The 25,000-nt window shown below is 42.9% G+C and overlaps 2 protein-coding genes across 3 annotated transcripts in view; one reads left to right on the top strand and one right to left on the bottom strand.

Annotated features, from left to right (window-relative positions):
* LOC134455822 (alpha-2-macroglobulin-like protein 1) overlaps positions 1-21,685 on the top strand; it is a 44,032-nt gene extending 22,347 nt beyond the window's left edge. The window contains exons 20-34 of the mRNA XM_063207158.1: positions 161-285; positions 1,540-1,591; positions 1,831-1,914; positions 2,244-2,420; positions 3,515-3,590; positions 4,689-4,845; positions 4,944-5,018; positions 13,253-13,403; positions 14,084-14,274; positions 15,188-15,403; positions 16,137-16,270; positions 17,500-17,590; positions 18,512-18,580; positions 20,510-20,615; positions 21,162-21,685. Of these exons, the coding sequence (XP_063063228.1) occupies positions 161-285; positions 1,540-1,591; positions 1,831-1,914; positions 2,244-2,420; positions 3,515-3,590; positions 4,689-4,845; positions 4,944-5,018; positions 13,253-13,403; positions 14,084-14,274; positions 15,188-15,403; positions 16,137-16,270; positions 17,500-17,590; positions 18,512-18,580; positions 20,510-20,615; positions 21,162-21,202 (1,745 nt within the window). The 3' untranslated portion in view covers positions 21,203-21,685. The remainder of the gene's footprint in view (positions 1-160; positions 286-1,539; positions 1,592-1,830; positions 1,915-2,243; positions 2,421-3,514; positions 3,591-4,688; positions 4,846-4,943; positions 5,019-13,252; positions 13,404-14,083; positions 14,275-15,187; positions 15,404-16,136; positions 16,271-17,499; positions 17,591-18,511; positions 18,581-20,509; positions 20,616-21,161) is intronic.
* A 2,315-nt stretch (positions 21,686-24,000) lies between these two features.
* LOC134455833 (fatty acid hydroxylase domain-containing protein 2-like) overlaps positions 24,001-25,000 on the bottom strand; it is a 10,919-nt gene continuing 9,919 nt past the window's right edge. For both annotated transcript variants that reach the window (XM_063207175.1, XM_063207174.1), the window contains 2 exons: positions 24,824-24,990; positions 24,001-24,359 (listed from right to left, as the gene is read on the bottom strand). In XM_063207175.1, the coding sequence (XP_063063245.1) occupies positions 24,203-24,359; positions 24,824-24,990 (324 nt within the window). In that variant the 3' untranslated portion in view covers positions 24,001-24,202. The remainder of the gene's footprint in view (positions 24,360-24,823; positions 24,991-25,000) is intronic.

Genomic DNA, 25,000 nt, shown 5'->3' with positions numbered 1-25,000 from the left:
TGTGTGTGTGTGTGTGTGTGTGTGTGTGTGTGTGTGTGTGTGTGTGTGTGTGTGTGTGTGTGTGTGTGTGTGTGTGTGTGTGTGTGTTTGCATGTGCGTGCGTGCGTGTGCGTGTGTACATGTGAAATGCATGTGTGTGTGTGTGTGTGTGTGTGGGCAGGTGTGATGAATGTGACGGTGAGTGCGGAGGCCGGTCCATCTGAGGGCCAGTGTGGTGGTAACGAGCTGGTGACCGTGCCAGAGAAGGGCCGCATAGACACAGTCACACGCCCCCTGCTGGTCAAGGTAGGCCACAACAACACAATCCACACAATTCATTCACATACTTTATTTGAGTCAGTGATGTTTGAGGAGTAGCACACGTCAGGGCGGCACAATAGCCAGTGCCACTATTGTATGGATTTGTTTGTTTGTTTGTTTGTTTGTTTATAGTGGACTATCTAATAAGCATATTCATTGCCGGACATCAGCCACCAATTTCTAATTACTTTATGGGCATTAAATTACGCTGTGCCACCTCACGTCTGAGCCCAAAAAAACTTCGGTAACGCTTTACTTTACGGTAGAGTTACCATGCGTACTTATTGTGTACTTTCTGGGTAATAACAGGATAACAGAGAGAAGTTACATGATATTTAACGGGTAAAAATGGGGTGATTACAAAGTAAATACCATTAATTGGGTAACAAGAGAAGATAGATGATTAGATGGTTAGAAAATACACAGTAGTTTCATAGTAATTCTTGAGATATGTGTATTACATGGTATTTACTTCGTAATTACCCCCTTTTTATCCGTTAGATACATGTAACATGCTCTCTGTTTAGTTACCCTGTTGTTACACAGAAAGTACACAGTAATTACTGTACCGTAAAGTAAAGCGTTCCCAAAACTTCTTTGACCCATATACTGACTTGGACCCCTAGCATTCTATTTCAAAGTGAAGGGCCCAGGGCAGGACAAGTGGCAATTTTGCAGTGGAACAAGGACGTAGAGTGCCATTCCCCAGTCACCTCCAAGGGAGACTTGAAACAATGTATCTCCGTTAGAATTCTTTCAGAGTTTACCCTGTTTTGTTCAAACGGTAGTTTTCCCTCCGTTTCAAACAATCCAATTTGTTATGCTCTGAGCCTTCATTTATAAGAGTTATTAAATAAGTACTGTAGTTGGTTTGGTTGACAGAATTCCTTTAGAATTCTTTTGATCGCCCTATCAGCGCTTGTTTTCTGAGCACCTAAGCAACATTTACACAACGGAAGAAATCTCACAAATGCTTCAAAACTGTTGAACGGAGTACTAGAGAATGTTGGAGTCCAAGTATAAATGTCACTGACACAATTTAATACACAGTTTATATACTGCAATTTGTTTAAAGGTTGATATATATGCAAGCACCGCACTAAGGTTCTAATCCACAAAGATGAAACAGTTTATATGCTATTCAACTAAATGAAAATAATCAGTTGCCATACATGGCCGTTATGCCATATATGGGCGTGATTTCCTGACGTAAATGGTGTTCATTGTTTCTGTTTCCAGGCAGAAGGGGTGGAGCTGAGTAAAAGCTTCAACTGGCTACTGTGTCCAAAAGGTATATAGTATAGCACTAACACTACTCTATTCTATTCTTCTGTAGTCTATAGCCTACTTCTAATCTACTACTCTACTCTAGTCTACTCTGCATTATAATACCAGCACTACTCGACCCTATTCTAGTCTTCATCACTACCTGCATTATCGCTTCTGCTAGTACATATTATTATCAGCAGTTAAATAAAGCCACTATTACTGCAGTTGATTCTTACAGTTTCATGTTTTTTTCCCCCACAGGAAACACTCTAACAGAGGAGGTGGAGCTGACTCTACCTGCAGAAGTAGTGAAGGGATCAGCCAGAGCCTCAGTGGCTGTACTGGGTACTTCACCTTCATTAATATTATCAACAACAACAGTACTAACAAATAATAATAATAATAACAAATAATAACAAAAACAAATCTTTGTATCATAGTATCCCACAAATCCTGATGTCCCATTAGTTTATGGTGTTAGTCTCTGGTGTCTGGCTATGAGTTCCTGGTGCTAATACAAAAGATATAGTCTCTGGTACGTGGTCATCAGTTCCTGGTGCTGATAATAAAGTCATAATAATAATAATAATAATAATATCATATAATGTAATAAAATATATAGCCTCTGGTATCCGGTCATCAGTCGCTGGTGTGGTGTGCTGTTGATCTCATAGGTGACATCATGGGTCGTGCTCTGAAGAACATCGACAGTCTCCTCCAGATGCCCTACGGGTGCGGAGAGCAGAACATGGCCATCCTCTCCCCAAACATCTACATCCTGCAGTACCTCCAGAACACCGGCCAGCTCACCCCAGACATCAAGGAGAAAGCCACCAACTTCCTCAAGAATGGTAAAGTTTCGGTCAGTCTCTTAAAGGTCAGCTCCAGCAAAAACGGTTGAAGTCAATCTTTCGGTCCCAAATATCCAGTGTTCTCTGTAGCTCTGTAATTACCTCCGCCAAGGAGGTTATGATTTCGGTGACGTTGATTTGTCTGTCTGTCTGCCTGTCTGTCTGTTTGTTTGTTTGTTTGTCTGTTTGTTTGTTTGTTTGTTTGTTTGTTTGTTTGTCAGCAGAATGACGCAAAAACTAATGAACGCATTTGGACAAAACTTTGTGGAGTTGTTAGTAATGACGCAAGGAACAAGTGATTAAACTCTGGTGGTGACACGGATCACAAACCGGAAACAGGACCTTTTTAAAGATTCTTCACCATTGCTGGCCTATACATATAGACGCCCCTAGTGACCGCAAATTGAATTGCAGGACAGGGCAAAACATTCTAGTTTCTAACTCCACAAAAAGAAGGCAGAAAGACAGGGTGTAACAGTCAAATGTTCTATCAAGCAGCTTCCTTGGCGGAAGTCTGCGCTCTCTGAGTGCTTCTAGTCGTAACTCATATTGCTGTAGCCCCATAATACACACCGTTCTTCCTGTGGAGTACTGGAATAGTCTTTGAAAACACCTTATTACCACACCCAGGGCCGCTGACAGCTTTGGCCGGACCCAGGACAAAGTCATCTGAAAGGGCCCCACAGCCCAATAGATACAATGTAATGAGGACCAAATTTTGGGTCCCCTCTCACCCTGGGCTCGGGACAACTGTCCCCTTTGTTCTCCCCCTGTCAGCACCCCTGACCTCACTACTACACTACTATAACATTACGCAGAGTCTTTAATAATATATTGTATTATGATTTGGACATTGTCATTCTGGTAAATGTATATTTCTATGCACTTTGTATCTGCAAGTATTGCATGCCATGATTATGCCCTCGATTGTAAGTCGCTTTGGACAAAAGTCAAATGTAATGTAATGGTAAGAGCAAATGTATTACTGAGGTCATATCTGAAAAAGGCTATAAACCATTAAAAGACTGTAAACCAACCAATAGAAGGTTATAAACGTACAGAAGACCATAAAGTAATTATTTTATATCCAACAGGATACCAGAGGCAGCTGAACTACAAGCACAGGGATGGAGCTTACAGCACGTTTGGCAGGGGACTAGGAAACACTTGGTGAGTGAACCCCAGCGAACATGAGCGAACATGATGAAGTACAATATAATAATAAAAATGGGAGGCACTGGGAGCGATAATTGCACTGTTGCTGGTGTCCCGTAGATCAGTGTTTCTCAACTGGTGGGTCGCGACCCAAAAGTGGGTCGCGGAGGGGTCATGGGTGGGTCGCGGAGCCATGGTGTAAAAAAATTGTAATTCATTCATTCGCTATTTTTTTTTTTAAATCCAACTTTTCCTGCAACAATTAACGATGTTTATTTTTATAGGCGATTGAACTTGTGTCATCTGTCATCATAGATAAAATCAGAATGTTTATGCGAGATAGAAGCGTGCAACCAGTCATTCGAGTGTTGCAAAAAAAATTGGGTCGCGACCGAATGAGAGTGGAAAATGGTGGGTCCCAAGACTGTTCCAGTTGAGGACCACTGCCGTAGATTGTCCTGAGACTCTTAGTTGCTGTCTCAGGACACCAGGACACTGTCCTGAAACATCCAGATGCTGTGCCGGGACACCTAGTCGCTGCCTTGGGACACTCAGCTGCTGTCCTGGGATACCAGGACACTGTCCCCGGACACACATGCGGCACACACACAGCCCGCACATGCGATTTTCTCCTGGGTGAGACTACTTAGCTACCATGGACAATCATATGGCACTATTCAGAGGGCTGCTGCTCTAAGCCACTTTCCTCTTCAGTTCAGTGGAGAGTCTTCCATCAGGACACGTTTAGTCTGTTGTTTCTCACTGTATTTATGGTCCCTCTGTAATGACTCTCGTCACAGAAATATGTTTCCATCTGTAATGTACTGTACTGTGCACCTCCCTCTATGGATGCTAGGAGAGTTTAAAATGTATATGAGACGCCTCAGCTGTCAACAGTGGCCCATAGTTATTAAAGCTGAATCTCTCTGTCTCTGCCCCCCCCCTCTTTCTCTCTCTCTCTCTCTCTCTCTCTCTCTCTCTCTCTCTCTCTCTCTCTCTCTCTCTCTCTCTCTCTCTCTCTCTCTCTCTCTCTCTCTCTCTCTCTCTCTCTCTCTCTGTCTCTCTCTTTCTCCATACATTGTCCCCCCACTCTCTGTCCTCCTCTCCCTCCAGGCTGACTGCATTTGTGTTGAGGTCCTTCGGCAAAGCCAAGTCCTTCGTCACTATTGACCCTCAAGTCATCTCTAGCGCCACCACCTGGCTGGAGGCGAAACGAAGACCAGACGGTGTGTACGACATGCAGGGATCACTCTTCAACAACAGAATGAAGGTACTTGTTTTCATTATTATGAGCATCCCATTCAGGATCCATATTACAGTACAAAACGAATATTGTCATTCATGTTGTATTTGTCCTGTGTGTTGTAGGGGGGAGTAAAGGATGACGTCACCATAACTGCTTACATTGCTGCCGCAATGCTTGAACTTCAACTTCCTTTGCACGTATGTACACTTCTGTGATGATGACGTTGAATATAAGATGACTATTATTAAATATATGGACTCCGCCATATTACATGTTCGTTGAATTCAAAAAGGAAAAAGGCAAAACAGTCCGAATATGTCCCCAACAAAATCCAAGGATTTATTGTCTACAAAAAGTATATTTACAGCAGTAGTAACCGATGCTATCTAGAACACTGGATACTACACAAAAAGCATAAGGTACACAAGCATTCAGAGCTCTGGAGATTTCCTGACCTAAATACCCCTGACCGATAACAAAAGTTAATGCAGTTTAGGAGAGGTTAGGTAAAAAGAAAACTGCCCTTCATTTCCCTGCATGTGTATTTTATTTGTTGTCTGTGGATGGGTGCGGTTGTGGGTGTGTGCCTATGTGCCAATCGGATGCTATGAGGGTGTGTTTTGTCAGTAGATGGGTGTGTTCGTGGGGCGTGTGTCTATGTGCAGATAAGCCTAGTCTGGGATGTCGTGTGGTTCCGGGCGGCCATTTTGACTCGTCGTTTCTTGATGGGTCATCTTCATCCTGTGGTCTTCCTCTGTGTCATCTTCATCATGTGATCTCCCTCTGTCCCCCTTCAGCCTGTGGACAACTGGCATAATCCCCCATTCCCCAAACATCAACCATTTCTATAGGGATTAGGGCCCCGGGTGGGCTGGCCGTCCTGGGCCGTCCTGGAAACATTAGGATTAGCTGCTGAACCAAAGACAGTTGTTAATGTCCGTCTACGCGGTCTCCCCAGACCCTAGTTGGAGTCACCCCTGACCGTTTTTCTCTCTGGGGTGATTGGTGGCACATTGAGAGTCTATTGAAACAGACATTGGTAATCAGTATGTTGAGTTGGAGGTGAGGGGCTTACTGGTGCCGTCTTGCCCAGGACTGTCTTGGAGAACATTAACATGATATGCCTTTGAACGAGAACTTAATGGTTCTTGAGCCGTCGGCTCCTGCGTAACCATCTGTGGACAACCTTTATTTAGTTATTAGCTGCAAAAATGTTTTGGGGCCTATTTGTTCGCCATATCCTGTTAATCAAATCATGTTCAGTCATCCTTGCAATTTTTCATCATCACAACACATATTAGTAAACATTCAATCTTTATTGTCAACACACATATTAGTAATCATTATTATCAAACATTCTTATTAAATCAACTAACAAACCAAAAGTATCTCTAGTTATCTAAAAGCTAGTTTCTACTATTGTACAATATCTAACAACTCCCCCTGTTGGTGTCATTCATGACACCATTAAATTAAATATTGTACAGACTCTAAATCTATGCTATAAGCGGCGATATCTTCTTCTTGCACCAGTCGTGCTACTGTCCATTCCCTTTGTATGTTTCTCTTATGATCTAGCGATAGGCCTCGCTTTTCAATCGCTGCAACACCAAGTTTTTCACCTGATACCTGGAACACATCAAAAATACAAAAATTAAAGATGTCATAACACAGAGTAAAAAAAATATACACATACACCTCAATTGCTTTTCATCAAAAATACCACTGGGATAGAAATGGGATTTCCAACCTGACCATGTGACTGACAATTCCAACCTGTAAGTTCATCCCCGTCCATGGGGCTGTGTCCTTAGTTCACGTCACCTGTAAAATTTCTTTCAAACACATGTTTTCTTGGAGGGATTATTGGAGGAATTGTGTTATTATTGACCAATGTAAATATTCGTTGTCATAAAATGCAAAAGTTGAAGCATCCCCCTGTTCCACTGAACGCTTTTTGGGACAGTGGCTGTGAGAGTGCAGCCTACTGCTGGAAGACCTTGTCTCCATGTCCTCTCCTGTGTCCTAATGGAACTAACATATTAAGTAATTCAAATATTTACACAAGACAATAAGATACACACATTTCCAGTTCCCTATTGCCCCGGGCATTGTGATAAGGGATACCAAAAATATCAATACATTTGATTAGTGTAGAAACAAAGTTAGGTTTGAGTTAGTTGTAAGAGTTAGTTTTTGTTATGTGTTAGGACCATTCCACATGCATACAGACTTCCTTGAGTCCAATAACCTTCTCCTGTTCTCATGGCCATTTTGATGGCTTCCGATGAGGTCCTCCTGCACCCTGTGATGAGACATCTCAGAGCAGAACAGTTAGTTCATTGCAACATGGTTTACCAGACTCGACATATCATACTTGGTATGACTACTAGAGAATTTTTTTTTTTTTTTTTTCTCAACCATGTTTTAGTCTTTGTTCTTAATTTTACTGTCGTTATCAGACCATGTCCTTCATTTCTTCTTTCAACCTCTTCTTTGCTTCTGCTAACTGTAATTTCAAGAGTTGTGTTTGTGCTGTCTCAGTACCTTGTTGCTCTTCCCTGCGTTTATCTGTGTATCGTTTTATGTGGTGTTTCAAGTGTCTTTCCCATTGTTCTGTGGTGCAGCCAGGGAGGTCTGGATTACTTTCTATTGCCTCCCTCACTGTTCTCGGGACCGCTGCTAAGACTGCCTGTCTAAACAGAGTGGTGTGTAATTGCCCCGAGCCGGGATGGCTACCTGCAACATCCGTCCAAATTTCCTTACTCTTTGTCAGAAACTCATTGATGTCTTGCCCTTCTTTAAAACTGAACATCAGGGTATGCATTGCACCTGGAGGAACTGGGTAGCGTTTGCGCATCGCAGAACCTATCTCCGTAGCATAGAGTGCCAATGATGTTGAATCAGGTAAATGCCTCGTTCTTGCACCTGATTCTACCTCGTCCATCTCCCATGTACTGGTCTGTTTGCACAGCAATGCACGCCAATCACCCACAGCTAATTTGTGTCCCATAGTCACTTTCGTCAGTTTAGACATCCATGGACCCCCACCTACCTCTGCCGGCCTCGGCATTTGGTCCAAAATTGTGTTCATGTCCGCAAAGCTAAAAGGCTTGTATTCTTCCCCACCCATCTGTCCTGCTTTTCTCAATAGTGGATACTGATGACCTACAGTTTTGCTTGGCCCTCGTGTCGCGGTTTCAAGACCATGTGTAGGTGTGGAATGAAGTGTTAATGTGCCTGACAATGTTGCCTGCATTGGTTGTCTCTGTGCTATCCAGTCTTGGCTGGGTGCTACCCCATCTTTCCTATTAAATTGTGCTGTTCGATTTTGCTCCCTGTGTTCCATTTCTCTTCCCCATGTTGTCTCAGACGCGAATGAATCTTCTGCTTCCATCTCGCTCCCTTCTATTTCATCTACTGTCTCAAAGCCAGACATGCTCGGCACCTTTACTCGTCTTAGCTCTTGGAAACTTCCATCAACCAAATCCTCACTTTCATTAACCAAACTTCTCAACCTCCTGTCTCTAATCTGCTCTCCTATCCTCCTGTCCTGAATGTACTTCTTCTGCTGTAACTGTACCACTGGTAATCTTGAACTGTGGCAATTGATTATTGTATGGGGGTGGTGGCGTTGAGCTTAATGGCGCGGCATGCAACATAGCTGTTCGTAGTTTTCTACTCTCAACCTTTCTCTGTGAAAGTTCCAGTGCTGCACATGTAACAGACATCTGTATAAATATTTCCGGCGCAATTCCAACACTTCTCTCTTTTTCTTCCAGTTTCCTCTAAACAACAATGACGGTTTCACTTGCTCGTGCTGTTCTAAGTTAACTTTTGCATTCTCTGCTGCCTTGTTCAATAGGCAGTAGTGGGCGTCTTTCATTATTACATGGTACCAGTTCTTGTGATTTCAACTCACGCCACAATCGCACATATGCTTTCTCCATGTCTTCTCTCTTTACCAGCCGTTCATTTCCAATCAAGTCATTGAGCACATCTTCCCATTGTTCTAAGACAGTATTCCAATTCATTTTATTCTTAGCTTGACCTTCTGACTCCATTTTTGACAAACGATTTCCAACTCCTTCAAACTCCTTATCAAAGCTACCATCCATTTCTTTCATTCATTCTTTTCTTCTTCTTTTTTAGTTCCTGTATAAATGCAATCAATCACGCTCACACATTCACACCATTGGCCAACAGTCACACGTACACGCTCATTCTCACTTCACATACACTCACTGTTCAAACCCCCTGTAGTTCTACAACCCAAATAAAACCAAAACCAAAACCAAAATGCAACTTAAAACCAGTCCAGCGTTACCTTTTACCCTTTAAATGCATGCAAGAAGCTCAAGATTACTAGGTTCTACTCACTAAGCACACCCACCGCTTAGGCTTGTCTTTTTATTATCGTGAGACGACGTTCAACTCATCCAGGCCTGTAACCAAATTCCCAATGCAATTCCTTTAGTTCCCAAAACAATTTCTATATTTCCCAATACAATTCCTATAGTCTGCGATCACCAGACTACAACTAAACCCCAGGTTTAGATTTGTCCTTTTTTTTATATGGGAGACATACAACCCATCACCAATCTATATCTCTATTGATACGGCCTACTAAGTCCCAGACTTAGATTCTTGGCCCTACTAAGCACGACACTGGCTTATATTTCTCTTTTGTTTAGCGTGAGACGAGATTCAACCATTGACAGTAAATAGAATGGACGCCAAATCAACGCTATTTGCCATTCAACGCTTTGAAGCCAGATTTGGGAACATTCCAACTTACATTCCACCTTAGCAACGCCAAACGCAGGTGCTGATTGGACAACAACAGGACTTCTAACGGTCAATCAAACCATGTTCTGATGCTCATTGGTCAATTTAACTTTTAATATCTCTCTAAAATAAAACATCACCACAAAAAATCACCACCCTGGTAAGTTGGAGAGCAAGGGGACCTACTAGTTGAGCGAAAAATGATCCCCCTGGAGTGGCATTTAAGGGAGATACAGGGTTTTATGTCTCTCATAGGAATGAATGGGATTTGGCCATTTTTTGGTCTTTTTGGGTCCAACCTTGGCTCCAGCTTGGCTTCAACAATGAAATAGAATTTTGGCCTCCATTCTATTTACTCTCAATGGATTCAACTCATCAAGGCCTGCATCCAAATCTTTATACTCAATACTTCCAACCTTTTACAGCCTATGATGAATTAAACTGTAGTTAAGCCCCAGGCTTACTTAAACGTGTCTTTTTCTTTTCATGAGAGACATCAACTCATCTCGGTCTATAAAAACAAACCAATGCACAATATAGCTTACTAGGTCTCTGGCTAAGATGTTATATTCTTATCGCTTGGACTCCTTAAAATAAACCAAAACAAACAAAACATAGGCCTACCAATGCTTGTGTCTCTTATGCAAGCTGTACAGGGACATGCGCTACAGAATAACACCAAACACAATTTAGTAATCCTCTCAAAATGCAGATCTTTAGAATAAAAGGTGTCTGCTTACCTTAGTTTGTGTGGCCACTGTTGGTGTTACTCCGTGCTGCAGTCCTCCAGGATACCAAAAAAAGAAAATTTAATCCGTTTTTCCTTTTGAATCACAGTCGCCGGTCACCAATTATTAAATATATGGACTCCGCCATATTACATGTTCGTTGAATTCAAAAAGGAAAAAGGCAAAACAGTCCGAATATGTCCCCAACAAAATCCAAAGATTTATTGTCTACAAAAAGTATATTTACAGCAGTAGTAACCGATGCTATCTAGAACACTGGATACTACACAAAAAGCAAAAGATACACAAGCATTCAGAGCTCTGGAGATTTCCTGACCTAAATACCCCTGACCGATAACAAAAGTTAATGCAGTTTAGGAGAGGTTAGGTAAAAAGAAAACTGCCCTTCATTTCCCTGCATGTGTATTTTATTTGTTGTCTGTGGATGGTGCGGTTGTGGGTGTGTGCCTATGTGCCAAATCGGATGCTATGAGGTGTGTTTTGTCAGTAGATGGGTGTGTTCGTGGGCGTGTGTCTATGTGCAGATAAGCCTAGTCTGGGATGTCGTGTGGTTCCGGGGCGGCCATTTTGACTCGTCGTTCTTGATGGGGTCATCTTCATCCTGTGGTCTTCCCTCTGTGTCATCTTCATCATGTGATCTCCCTCTGTCCCCCTTCCAGCCTGTGAACAACTGGGCATAATCCCCCATCCCCAAACATCAACCATTTCTATAGGGATTAGGGCCCCGGTGGGGCTGGGCCGTCCCTGGGCCGTCCTGGAAACATTAGGATTAGCTGCTGAACCAAAGACAGTTGTTAATGTGCCGTCTACGCGGTCTCCCCAGACCCTAGTTGGAGTCACCCCTGACCGTTTTCTCTCTGGGGGTGATTGGTGGCACATTGAGAGTCTATTGAAACAGACATTGGTAATCAGTATGTTGAGTTGGAGGTGAGGGGCTTACTGGTGCCGTCTTGCCCAGGACTGTCTTGGAGAACATTAACATGATTGCCTTTGAACGAGAACTTAATGGTTCTTGAGCCGTCGGCTCCTGCGTAACCATCTGTGGACAACCTTTATTTAGTTATTTAGCTGCAAAAATGTTTTGGGCCTATTTGTTCGCCATATCCTGTTAATCAAATCATGTTCAGTCATCCTTGCAATTTTTCATCATCACAACACATATTAGTAAACATTCAATCTTTATTGTCAACACACATATTAGTAATCATTATTATCAAACATTCTTATTAAATCAACTAACAAACCAAAAGTATCTCTAGTTATCTAAAAGCTAGTTTCTACTATTGTACAATATCTAACACTATATACATATATTGTAAGTTAAAGAATGTAAGATGAACATACTATACTGTATATTATGTTATTTAACATGAGATGACTTAATATATTATAAGTTAAATAATATAAGATGGCTATATGACTATAGACTATAGATGACTAGGCCTATATTATAAGTTATTGCAGGATTGAAGGATATTGTAGGATACCAAAAAATGTTGGGCAATTCCATGCTCCCAATGTTGTGGGAACAGTTTGAAGCATGCGCCATCTTCTTCCAACATGACTGTGCATCGTTCCACAAAGCGACATCCATATAAAGACATGGATCAGGGTTTGACATTAACTTTTTCACTCACTGGCCACAGTGGAGTCACTGGCCATTCAGCTATTCTTTAGCCACAATTTTTTCAAAAACGTTTTTTTTTTGTCTTTTTGAGTTTATTGATGATATGGATGAAATGGCCCGGGCCGGGAATCGAACCCGAGTCAGCCGCATGGTAGACGAGTGCCCCACCGTTTGACCATGGCAGGGCCTATTAGCCACAAATATGATATTGTTTTTTTTCTTTATCATGATACTGTACATCTAACTTCAGAAGATAGCTTTCTACTGTATACATGGAAATAAATCAAACAAATAGAAACAGAGTAACTGAGCTTTTTCTTTAACAAACTATTGATACACAAGCTTTTTCTTCTTTACAATTGATACACAAGGGGCAAAATAGATGAGAGTTCATTCATTGACAAAGTTAAGCACCCAGTGTAGAGCATTAGACTACAAGGTGTTGAGCACGCTTCCTGATCCTTCAAAATAGATGACCCAATTAGCTAGTGACACTGAAATTGTCACTAGCCACAGCCAAGTTTCACCAGCATTTGGCCGGTTTGCAGGTGCCAATGTCAAGCCCTGATGACAGTGTATGGTTTGGATGAACTTTACTGGAGTCCTAACCTGAAACCGATAGAAGACCTTTGGGATGAATTAGAGTGGAGACTGAGAGCCATCTCGACCAATATCAGTGTGTGACCTCACCAATGGCCTTTTGGAAGAACGGTCAAAAAAATCGTACAAACACATTCCTCAACCTTGTGGACACAGCCTTCCCAGATGAGTTGAAGCTGTATCTGCAATAGGTGGAACGATATCATATTAAATCCTATGGGTTAGGAATGGGGTGGCAGTTAAATGTGAGTCAAGGCAGGTTAGCGAACACTTTTGGTTAGCTATATAATGTATGTCTATGGTTCACTTTGTTGAACTGGAGAGTTAAACAGTGTAAATTTTAGTGTAAAACAGTGTAAAAGTTGGCAGATGCCAGTGTAATTTTAGCTCTACAGAAAGATGATTACCTGCCCACTTTGCTCAAGATGCCACCAGAGTTCAATATTTTTCCACATTCCAGTATTGATATATACAATAATTCAGTAGAATTAACTTTGTGAGTGTTACACTGACCAAAGACTAAAATTAACACCAGTTTTGGGTGGGACCAAATGATGTTTGAAATGGAGTTCATTTCAACTCTTTAAGAGTTAAAATAACACTTATATATTTATACTGTGTGTGAATCTGATCCTTTCAAATACACCCCATCTGTTTTTTACTTCAGGAAGCCACCCAGAAGTATTTGAAGTCGTCCGTCAATGACGTGTCTAACACCTACGCCACTGCTCTGCGGGCCTACGCCTTCAGCCTGGCAGGAGAAGAGGACATCAGGGCTCAGCTTCTCAAGCACTTGGACAGTGTAGCAACCTCTGACGGTAGGAGACAGTTTAACTGGTGTCTGAACAGGCACAGATTACAGGTGTACACAGATGGGGCCGAGGTGCCTAAAGAAAGCACCTGCCTTGCCCTTCTGGACAAAGTTTTTTCTCTTTTTTTAAAAGGGACACTGTGCAGGAAATGGTCAAAAAAGGTACTGCAACTATGCTGCTCATTGAAACTGGGCTGCCTATTGGCAAATTTGATCTTTACATGAAAGTTTACTAAGTAATAAACAAATATTTTCTAGTATAGTCCAACTACAGTCATTTTTGCAGCTAAAAATGGCTATTTTTGGAAATTCAAAATGGCGGACCATGGAGAAGATCCCCCTTTTCATGTATGAAAAATGCAATTTTTCCAGTCATAATGAATACTTAGAATTTGATGGTGGTGGTAAGTATTCATGACAAATGCAACATTAGTGAATGGGCAGCATGAATTCTGGAAATAGACAACTAAAAATCTCACACAGTGTCCCTTTAAAGTTTTTTTGTCACAATGTACTGTGGTCCATTTCGACATGATAATCTACAAATGCTTCACGATCAAAAGCATGTGACAATAATGCCCCTAGTAAGGCAGTCGGAAAATCGCAAAATCGCAGTACTCGCCACTGGCACAGATAGATCATCACGTCAGATTGTTCCTTTAACCTGAAGTGACTCGTGTGTTTCAGGGAGCCTCCTGCACTGGTCCAAGTCGTCATCAGAGAAGGCTGATTCTCTGGGGGTGGAGACGAGTGCTTATGTGCTGTTAGCTTCCCTCACCAAGCCCACACTGACTGCTGCTGACCTGGGCTACGCGGCCAGGATCGTCAGCTGGCTGGTGAAGCAGCAGAATCCATATGGGGGCTTCTCTTCCACACAGGTACTGGTGCTTCACACGCATGGCCGTCCTGCTCAGAGCTCGTACTGGGGGCTGGTGTGTCGGGGGGCAATCGCTATTCCAACATAGCGCTATTCCGACATGCCGACACTTTTCATCCCCAGGGTTGGGGTTAGGGTTAGGGTTAGGGTTAGGGTTAAGGTTAGGGATGTCGGAATAGCGGCATGTAGGAATAGCGGCGGACGGTGAAAAACGTGTCGGTATTCCGACAATAGACATTAACGTCGGAATAGCGACATGTCGGAATAGCGCCACGTAACCGGTGTGTCTGGGCTTTTGTTCAGAATCTGTGATGTTCGTCCCGGAGTGTTGGGTGTGTCTGCAGTGTTGGTGTGTCTGGGGTTTTTGTCCAGGATCTGTAACGTGTATTGTATCTACAATATTGTATCTACAATGTTCGTTGTATACGTGGAAAGTATCTACAATGTTCGTCCCTGAGTGTGTGTTGGTGTGTCTGGGCTTTTGTCCAGGATCTGTGATGTCCGTCCCTGAATGTTGAGTGTGTCTGGAGGGTGTGTGGAGTGTTGAGTGTGTATGATGTGTTGAGTGTGTGTGATGTGTTGAGTGTGTATGAAGTGTTGAGTGTGTGTGGAGTGCTGAGTGTGTGTGGGCTCTTGTGATGTCCGTCCCTGAGTGTTGAGTGTGTGTGTGGAGTGTTGAGTGTGTGTGTGGAGTGTTGAGTGTGTGCGTGGAGTGTTGAGTGTGTGTGGAGTGTTGACTGTGTGTGGTGGAGTGTTGAGTGTGTGTGGAGTATTGAGTGTGTGTGGAGTGTTGACTGTGTGTGGTGGAGTGTTGAGTGTGTGTGGAGTGTTGAGTGTGTGTGGAGTATTGAGTGTGTGTGGGCTGTTGTGATGTCCATCCCTGAGTGTCGAGTGTGTGTGCTCTGCTCTCCCAGGACACGGTGGTGGCACTGCAGGCTCTGGCTCTGTACGCCACCAAGGTCTTCAGCCCGCAGGGCTCCAGCACCGTCACAGTGCAGGCAGCAGGAGGCGCCAAACAGCAGTTTGATGTGAACCAGCACAACTCCTTGCTGTACCAGGAGAGGGCGCTGCAGGACGTCCCTGGGAAATACAGCGTGGAGGTCAAAGGATCAGCATGCGCATCTGTGGGGGTCAGTCTGATGGGTCTCGCTCTTCTACCTCCATCCTCAAGTCTTAGACGCTGTTTACACATATGCAAATATTTTTAACCAGTTAAGACACGCCGTTAGAAATTTGCTGTTACAGTATCAGACTGGCAATGACCAAGTCGTAGTGCACTACTAAAGGTCCTGTGTTTCGTCATAGTATTGTAGTGCTATGGTAGTTAACTTTCATTGACTATTACAGCGTGCCACTGGAGGTACGGTGTGCATCAAGGGGCTACACACGAATTGCGTTTTAGTAGTCGCACATGTCAGGGCGGTGCAACCACAGCTAAAACCACGTATGGATTTTCATCATTTTCAGTGGATTATCTAAGAAGCATATTCATTGCAGTGTATTCATTACCAATTTAAAATGAATGTATGGGCATTAGCTGTTGTTGTACCACCTGACGTCTGAGCCCCCCCAAAAATGTCATTGACCCGGATATTTTCATATTTTTACAAATGAATATATAAATACAACATGTGTAAAAAATTAAAAAGTGCCATTTTAACAGGTGACTTTTAGTCCCCTAAAAGTCATATTTTTAAAAACAGAGTTTTAAAATTAGACTTTTAAAACTCTGTGTACGTACAGTATAAGTGAGAGGCTGAAACCGATGCATTTTCAAAAATGTCCATACAAGTGTAAACAGCATAGCAACGATGATGGCCATTCTGTCTGTGATATTCATATCTGATGCCTCATCTGTGACAGGTGTCTTTGTTCTACAACATCCCCACTCCCACTGACCAGTCCACCTTGAGCATCTCAGCTCATGCCAAGCCCCTGGCTGAGGGAGAGTGCAACAAAGCCACTGCACAGGCCTTCACCTTGGAAGTCGAACTCAAGTGAGTAGTTCTGAATCAGATCTCACTCACACCCAAATTCCTTTTAGCCGGATGCAGGGTCAAAGCGTTAAGTTCATGTAGGCCAAGAAAGATCCGGGTCAAAGACGTCCAACATGAAATTGTCCTTCAGTGCAATGGATACTTTTGCTTACTTTAAAATGCAAAAAACATGATTTTTAAAAAATGTTTTTTTTTTAGCTTGGCTTTCATGCATTCAATTGAAAAAAAATGAAAATCATGTTTTTACAGTTACAGTAAGCAAAAGTATCCGTTGGCACTGAAGGACGATTTCATGTTGGATGTCTGACTTCGACCCATCCGCACACCGATGAGCACCCTTTTTTTAATCCATCTTTATGTTCGTCACAAAAAAGGAGCTCGTCGGTGTGCGGTTCCTTGCCCTAAGTGAGTAGTTCTGTTCATCCTGGATATCGACGTCAAGTGAGCAGAAATATCTAAAGTAAAAGTGAAAGTAGAAAAAGAAACACAGTTGCCTTCCAACACAGGTAGCGTATCAGAGTAACCTGCAGACCTGTGCATGGCACTTCTCTTACAATCAGCTGACTTTGCACTGATTGGATCAAATTTGTAATGGGTGCTTGTTAGGTTTTAGTGTTTTTTTAGACACAACACACTCTACCTCATTAGGTACAATGGAGTAACTGTTGTAACAGCTATGTAATATCATGTGCTAGTGGTGTACTTGCACCATGAATTCACTTTTACTTTTGACAACTCTGCAAGTGAGTAGTTCTAGATATCAATGTCCATTGAGTAGTTCTGCTTATGCTCGCCTTCTAGGAATTTGTTTCACTAATTTGCTATCCATTGTCGCTTTAATGTGTTAAAGGTGCAGTGTGTAGGATGGTGGCCAGAGTTGCAATTGCAACTATGCTGCTCATTGAAACAGTCCTGCCAATCGCCAAATGTTATGTTTGCATAAATATGTACTAAATAATAAACTAATATTTACTAGTATGCTCAAAATATAGCAAGTGTTACATCTAAAATTCAAAATGGCAGACATGGTGAAGATCCACCTTTTCATATGTGAAAAGTGCAATTGTCCCAGTCATAATGAATACCGGTACCGGTACTTAAAATTTGATGTTTGTGGCAAGTATTTGTGAAAAAAGGTAACATTTGTGAATGGGCAGCATGAATTATTGTAAGAAACTGTTCAAAATATGACACAGTGCACCTTTAAAGTCTCACCTGTCCCGGTACAGGTACAGCGGGCAGCTGGAGAGTACCAATATGGCCATAGTGGACGTGGCAATGCTGTCAGGCTTCAGTGCCGACGCAGACTCTGTTGAAAGTGTAAGTTGCCAATTAAGGCTTTGCTTGTCTGTGGATTACTATGCCTAAGTACAAGATGTTTCAAAGAAAGAGTATGTACATATCACGAAAACACACCAATCAGTGTCATGAAACTGCAAAACGAGTGTCTACAAGTACAGGAACATCTGGAGCTGTTGGTGGTGTAGCCAAACCACCATGATTTATTTTACCTGTTTTTTTTTCCTGAAAAAATTGATTAATCATAACTAATCAATGAAAAGTCCCAGTCTCGATTTAAGTACCAGTCCTAGTATAAATAATACCCTGTAGATAATAGATATGCTTTAGTGCCATCATAATGTGTTTAAATAAACATACACACCCTTTATAATGTGTTTTAATAAATATATGCTGTATATATGTTTAAGTCTCCTTAGCATGTATACACAGTATGTCTCATAAGTGAGCACACCCCTCACATTTTTGCAAGTATACACATTTGTAAGTATATCTTTTTATAGGACAACATTAAATAAATTTCACTTTGACACAATGATTAGTGACCTGTTAACAACATATACTGTATAACCGCTTACATTTGTTGTTCATTCACAAAAAATCAAAATACAGCCATTAATGCTTGAACTTGTACCCACAAAAGTGAGTACACCCCAGATTAAAATCCGGTAGAGAAGGGGCCGTGTTGGCCCGAATCGTCTCGAAATGAAAAGGGATTAAAAGTGAGGTCATCTGTGTGCGTTTGTTGTTAACAGGTGACTAATCATTGTGTCAAAGGGAAATTTCTTTAATGTCCTATGAAAAGATATACTAACAAATCTGCAAAAATGTGAGGGGTGTACTCACTTATGAGACATACTGTACTGTGGTGTACTGCATGTGTATATGTTTAGCCTATGTGTCATGTCCTTCACGATGTTGATTATGACTTTGTCTCAACAGCTGAAGCGCAGCCTGTTAGTGGACCGAGTCGACAAGAAAGACGACCACATCCTGGTGTACCTGACACAGGTGAGATGAAGCACCACCACCACACACACACACACACACACACACACACAGACACACGCACACACACGCACACACACACACACACACACACACACACACACACACACACACACACACACACACAGATATGTCTGAGACACACACACACACCAGCTACTGTATGTAAATAGATATCACACCACTACACACACACCAGCTGTGCATATAGATATCACACCACTACACACACACCAGCTGTGCATATATCACACCACTACGCACACACATACACACCAGCTACGCATATAGATATCACACCACTGCACTCCTCCACCAGCTATGCATATAGATATCACACCTAATGCTATACAGGGGCACAGTAGGGTACCGTGAGATAATGCAAGCATTCGAAGTGCACAAACCAAAAAAAATAAAAATAAAAAATTGTTATATTATTAGTTATTTATTTTAAACAGTTGTATATTAATTGCATTTATTGCAAGTAGTGCATGTGCGCTATTTTGCACACATTCTGGAAATTACTCAGTATGCTGAACTTGAGCTAAATTCCAAGGTAGCAAGGTTGTTTTTGCAGGGGCACAGCAAATCAATACCTAGGCACATGGCTCTGACCACTGCACTCACACACACCAGCTATGTCAGTGATTCTCAAAATGTGGTCTGGGGACCACTGGTGGTCCACGACAGATCTCAAGTGGTCCGTGAGGAGATTACTACTTTTCCAAGACAAGCTAGCAGTAGGCTATATTTGTAACATACAAAGCTAAACATAGCTGAAGTCTTATTTTCACCACCATAAAACAGGCTTGTAAATGTGAATAAAAAGTATGTGATCTGAATCGAATCGAAATGCATGTTTTGTTAAAAACGAAAGTTCGGGAGAAGTGTAATGAAATTGGACAGGTCTAAATTAACACCTGCACTCTATTCCCTGCTCGTCTGTCATTCGTCTATTTTTGGCGCGTAAACACAGGCACGCCTAACTATACACCTGATTCTCATTCTCCGCTTAGCCACCATTTGACGGATTCGAAAGGCAATGACAGCTGGCACGCCCTTCAATTATCTACACCGCATTTAACCGTAGCCAAATTGGGCTCGTCAGTGATTCAATCAGCACCACGGTCAGCGACCTTGCCCAATACGCTATTTTGCTTTTAACCTATGCTCCTTGAGTGCAGATGGTCTAGCGACCCCGTGAAGCACTTTCATGATCGGTCCACCGCGCGGGAAGTGGTTCTCCTGTGAGAACCCCACGATGACGAGAAGCGTGTTCTCCAGCGAGAACAAAGATGTATGCATACTTTGTACATAGGCTACTGAATTCTAACTTCAGATAGCACACTAATGACATTAGCAGTGTCAAATTAGCACCTGTCAACTGTCAATTCCATTGACAGGTGGTCCCTGAATTTTGGGGGGACAAAGTGGTCCTCGGTCTGAAAAAGTTTGCACATACAGTACATGTACATGTCTCATGTACACATACAATTTCACGAGAATGTACACACACATGCATGCATGCATGAATGCACACACTCTCGCACACACACACACACACACACACACACACACACACACACACACACACACACACACACACACACACACACACACACACACACACTCGCACACACACACACACACACACACAGTAGACCTTGATTGTCACACATGTATCGCATCACACATTCTGTCCAGTGTTGCCAGATTGGGCGGTTACTACTTGGGATGTCTGCGGATAAAAACGTTAAAAATTGACCATTTGGCAATTTTTTCTGCAGTTTTGTGCCCATAGAAGTCAATGCAAGTTGTTGAAATTGGGCGGAATTTAGCGCATTTTGGTGGTTTTTGAGAACCTTTTGGGGTGGATTTGATCAGACACATCTGGCAACACTGATTCTGACTCTGCCTGTGTGCCCCTCTCAGGTTCCCAAGGAGATGAAGTTGCGTTACCAGCTGACCATCAGACAGGATCTCCCGGTCAGCAACCTGAAGCCAGCAGTGGTCAAGGTGTACGACTACTACCAACCCAGTGAGTAGCACTCAGACACACAGACACAGACACACACACACACATTATACACTTTGTGTCAAGGTGTACGACTACTACCATCCCAGTGAGTAGCACACACACACACACACACACACACACACACACACACACACACACACACACACACACACACACACACACACACACACAAATTATACACTATGTGTCAAGGTGTACGACTACTACCAAGCCAGTGATTCTACCCAATTCAAAGTTGCCAAGAATACAGACTACAGTAAACATCATTCAAACAGTGGAATGTGTACATGCACATACTTTACATACGTATATGAACATTCACATCCAGTACCCAAACAGAACTGTTGTCAAGATATACGACTACTACTACTAGCAACCCAGTGCTAGTCACTTCTACACGACTATAGCAGGCGTTGTTTTTGAGAAATACACATGTATATGAAATATGCATATAATAATGGAGTTTATAATGTGTATAAAATAGCAAATAGCAGGTTTGTTGCTGCCAGCTGCTGTCTGATGATGTGTTCTCTGTCTGTCTCCTAGGCGACCAGGCTGAAGCAGAGTACTCCTATCCATGTGCATAGGCGAGGGGCAGGCCCTGATGTCAACTCCTACCCATGTCGATAGGAGACGGCTCTAGTGTGTGATTGTGTGTGTGTGTGTGTGTGCTCCCATTGTTGTGCATATGAAGACTGAGACAGCAACCTGATACTTGCTGCGTGTGCATGCACGCGTGTGAATGTGAATGTGTGTGAGTGCATAAGATCAACTGGTCCATATCAAAGTATGTTGTGCGCGTGTGTGTGTGCGTGCGCGTGTGTGAGTGACTGCGCGTGCGTGTGTGTGCATCCGTGTGTGTGTGTGCGCGCGTGTGTTGGGGGTGGCTTGACTAAGAGACATAGACATGTAAAATGTTGTATGTATTTGTGAAATGTTTTAAAATACATTCATGATGTCCACATGTGTGATGATGTGTAATTATACTGTAAACATGTATACATTATAAAATGCCCATCTAAATTAAATGTTATGAATCTAAAATATTAAATATTAATTTTCAAGATTTAGGACACTTGCGTTGACTTCAATATTTTCTGACATCCACATGTATTTGGTGAAATAGGCCACTGTATGTATTGGCATATGAATAAGAATAGTGTTATGCTGAGATACGGTGTATATATGGTAAGAGTGGATAGGGATACAACCAAGCTCCCTGTGCCCCAGTCATGGAGGAGGATGGAGACAGTACCAAGCTCAGGGTACCCCACACAGGGGGCAATGTCAGGGTACAGTACCATGCTCAGGGCACCTTAGTCATGGAGGAGGATGGGGACAGTACCAAGCTCAGGGTGCCTCACTCAGGGAGGAGGATGGGGGACAGTAGAGTACCATGATCAGTCTAGCTCAGTCATGGAGGATGATGGGGGACAGTACCATGCTCAAAGTAGCTCAGTCATGGAGGAAGGACAGCACTATTCTCAGGCTACCCCAGTCAGGGAGCAATGTGGGGGGCTCGGGGTACCTTAGTCATGCAAGAGCATGGGGGATGGTATCATGCTCAGGGTACCTCAGTCATGGAGGAGGATTGGGGGACAGTAAAGTACCATGCTCAGTGTAGCTCATTCATAGAGGAGGAAGGACGAGACTTTTCTCAGGCCAGAGTAGCTCAGTCATGGAGGATGGGGATGGTAACCATGCTCAGGGTAGTTCAGTAATGTAGGAGGATGACAGTACTATTCTCAGGCCAGAGTACCCCAGTCAGGGAGCAATGTGGGGGTATGCAAACATGTTTGGGGAAAGGCTGTTTCAACCATTTTATCCTGATTTTAAGTTAAGAGGTATATCAGTAGCCTGGTAAACCAGCGCCACCCGCTGGACGCCGAAATTTTCAGCTGCGAGTGGGTCTGGCCTCGGATCTGAGAACGTTTTGAACACTGTGCCCTGAGTCTGGTAAAACCAATCACAACGCAGAGAGTGGTTTTGAATCAAAGCGGGCGGGGTTTTGAGGGAGTGACGACAAAGCTCGCAACACCGCTGGGAAAGCACATCAATGACAAAGATTGCCGATTGGTCAGAGCGCCGGCACGGTTTGAAAAAACAACAGGTTGTTCTCATCAACAGTCTCCGGAGGTATCATTCATCGGGGCCAGGCTAAATTACTCCGGTCTCACATTTGGGCTGGTTATCAGGCTAGTAAATCAGCTAATAGAAGAGCCTGGAGTCCTCATTTCTAGCTTCTCAGTATAGGCCCCAGCTCTTACTTGTTGGATACATTATTGGCACTAATACTGTGATGACAGTGACTATGACTGTGAAGTCATATTACTTCTTGATCACTGGTTAAGTACAAAAATATTTCTGTTGATATTTTTAATATCAGCAGCGCGCTAACTTAGCCCCCCACATTTGGGCTTGCATGCCCACGGGGAGCCCAGTTTGAGTCCGGCTGGGGTCGTTTCCCGACCCTGCCCCGTCTCTCTCTCTCTCGCCCAATCATTTCCTGTCCGCTCTCAGACTGTCCTGTGGTAATAAAGGCCAAACGCCCCCCCCCCAAAAATATTTTTAAAAAATACATTTTAAAAAAACTTACATTTACAATGTATAATGTACAACTTCTTGTTCACTGGTTTTAGTACAAAAAGTCACAAAAATATTGATGTAGATATTTTTAATGAAGATATTATCCAACATTACAATGTTCAACATTACATTTACAATGTAAATTTTACATTTGGTGTTAAAAAATCTTTCACAAAACAATTACAACAGAAACCTGTACTTGACTCTAATTATCCTCTTACTGAAATTTCCTGAAATCATCCAGGCACTCTACTGTTTGACGTGCAGTTTGAAATGAGAGAGAGAAAATATAAAGCCTCTGTCCCATCAAGTACTAAGAACGTTAGTGTGCCCCGCAAGAGGAAAATGAAAAGAGTTGCGAGGTAGTAAGTGCTATTGGTGCATATTGCTGTTGACATTCTAAAATTACTATTACACTATACTATGTAGCGTGTGTGGTGTGTGTGTGTGTGTGTGTGTGTGTGTGTGTGTGTGTGTGTGTGTGTATTTTGATATGACTGCTTGCTGGTTGCATCGCAAACAAAGATTGAAAACAATGTACACAAACATTAAAAATGGAGAAAAAATTCTTATCAATTCTTGGGTTTCAGTCACATGATCACAGGAGCAAACAAACTCGAATTGGAGGGCAGGATAACCGCAGCATAACAACAGCATGGGGAACATGGACATAAGTGCATATTATAGTGATTTGGATCCGGTATGTAGTGAAACATTGAAGGAGTTACGGTAGTAGGGAAATACATTTCACGTGACGCAAACAAAACTGGTCGAAAAGACAGCTTCCAAGCATTTTGTAAAAATGATTTGCTTTTAAGCTGGTATAATACTGCAGAAGGTACACTGTGTGTGTGTGTGTGTGTGTGTGTGTGTATGTGTGTGTGTGTGTGTGTGTGTGTGTGTGTGTGTGTGTGTGTGTGTGTGTGTGTGTGTGTGTGTGTGTGCGCGTGTATGTGTGTGTGTGTGTGTGTGTGTGTGTGTGTGTGTGTGTGTGTGTGTGTTCACTGTGACTTCTTGGCAGGCTCTGGTATGGACTCTGTGAGGGGTGTGAGGCCGAGTAGAATGGTGTGTCTCTCGTAGGCTTTGCTCTGGCGGAACTTGTCGTCGGTGCCATGGAGACGGTCCAACACACCCAGGGCACCATAGCACTGGTTGAACCTGTGGGGAAAAAAACTATAGGTTACCGAGGGCAACCCCAGTTCTCTGAGAGAGATGAACGGGAGATTTTCTCACTATGGGTAACGCGTGACCATATGCCGAACCTTGCTTTCAATCATGGCGTCAGGCCACGAGTGATTTGAGAGAAAGAGAAACACACACACACACACACACATAGTTATATACAGTACTACATGATCTCGAAGGAATTGCGTCTAATTTGTCACAGAAAACAAATTTGAAATTGCGTCCAGATTACGATGCATCCCCTTTGATGTCACACATGCGCAGTGGCCATGCTGCTGTCTGGAGCACACAGATGACCAAACCCGGCTTCTGCTTTCGTTGAACTTCAAGATAACCTGCCAATTTGAACCGGCTATTGAGCGGCTAGTCTGCAGGTCAACATCAATTACAGGAGACGGCGTGTGCGTGCGCGCATGCATGCCCGTGTGCATGCTTACTTGTGGTGGTGGAAGTCGTGGAACTCGGGCGATTTGAGAAAGGGCAGGTGGTATCCAGAGTGGTCGATGGTGGTGATGATGAGCACGAGAGTGTACCACAGCACAGTGGTGCTCAAGTGGGAGCGCAGCAGGACTGGACCCATCACAACTGGCAGCAAGTTGGACACCTGACAGACG

This window comes from Engraulis encrasicolus, chromosome 9, assembly GCF_034702125.1.
Source record: "Engraulis encrasicolus isolate BLACKSEA-1 chromosome 9, IST_EnEncr_1.0, whole genome shotgun sequence".
Taxonomy (NCBI): Eukaryota; Metazoa; Chordata; class Actinopteri; order Clupeiformes; family Engraulidae; genus Engraulis; species Engraulis encrasicolus.
Note: the sequence above shows the minus strand (reverse complement) of the source record. Positions and strands in the feature narration are given on the sequence as shown.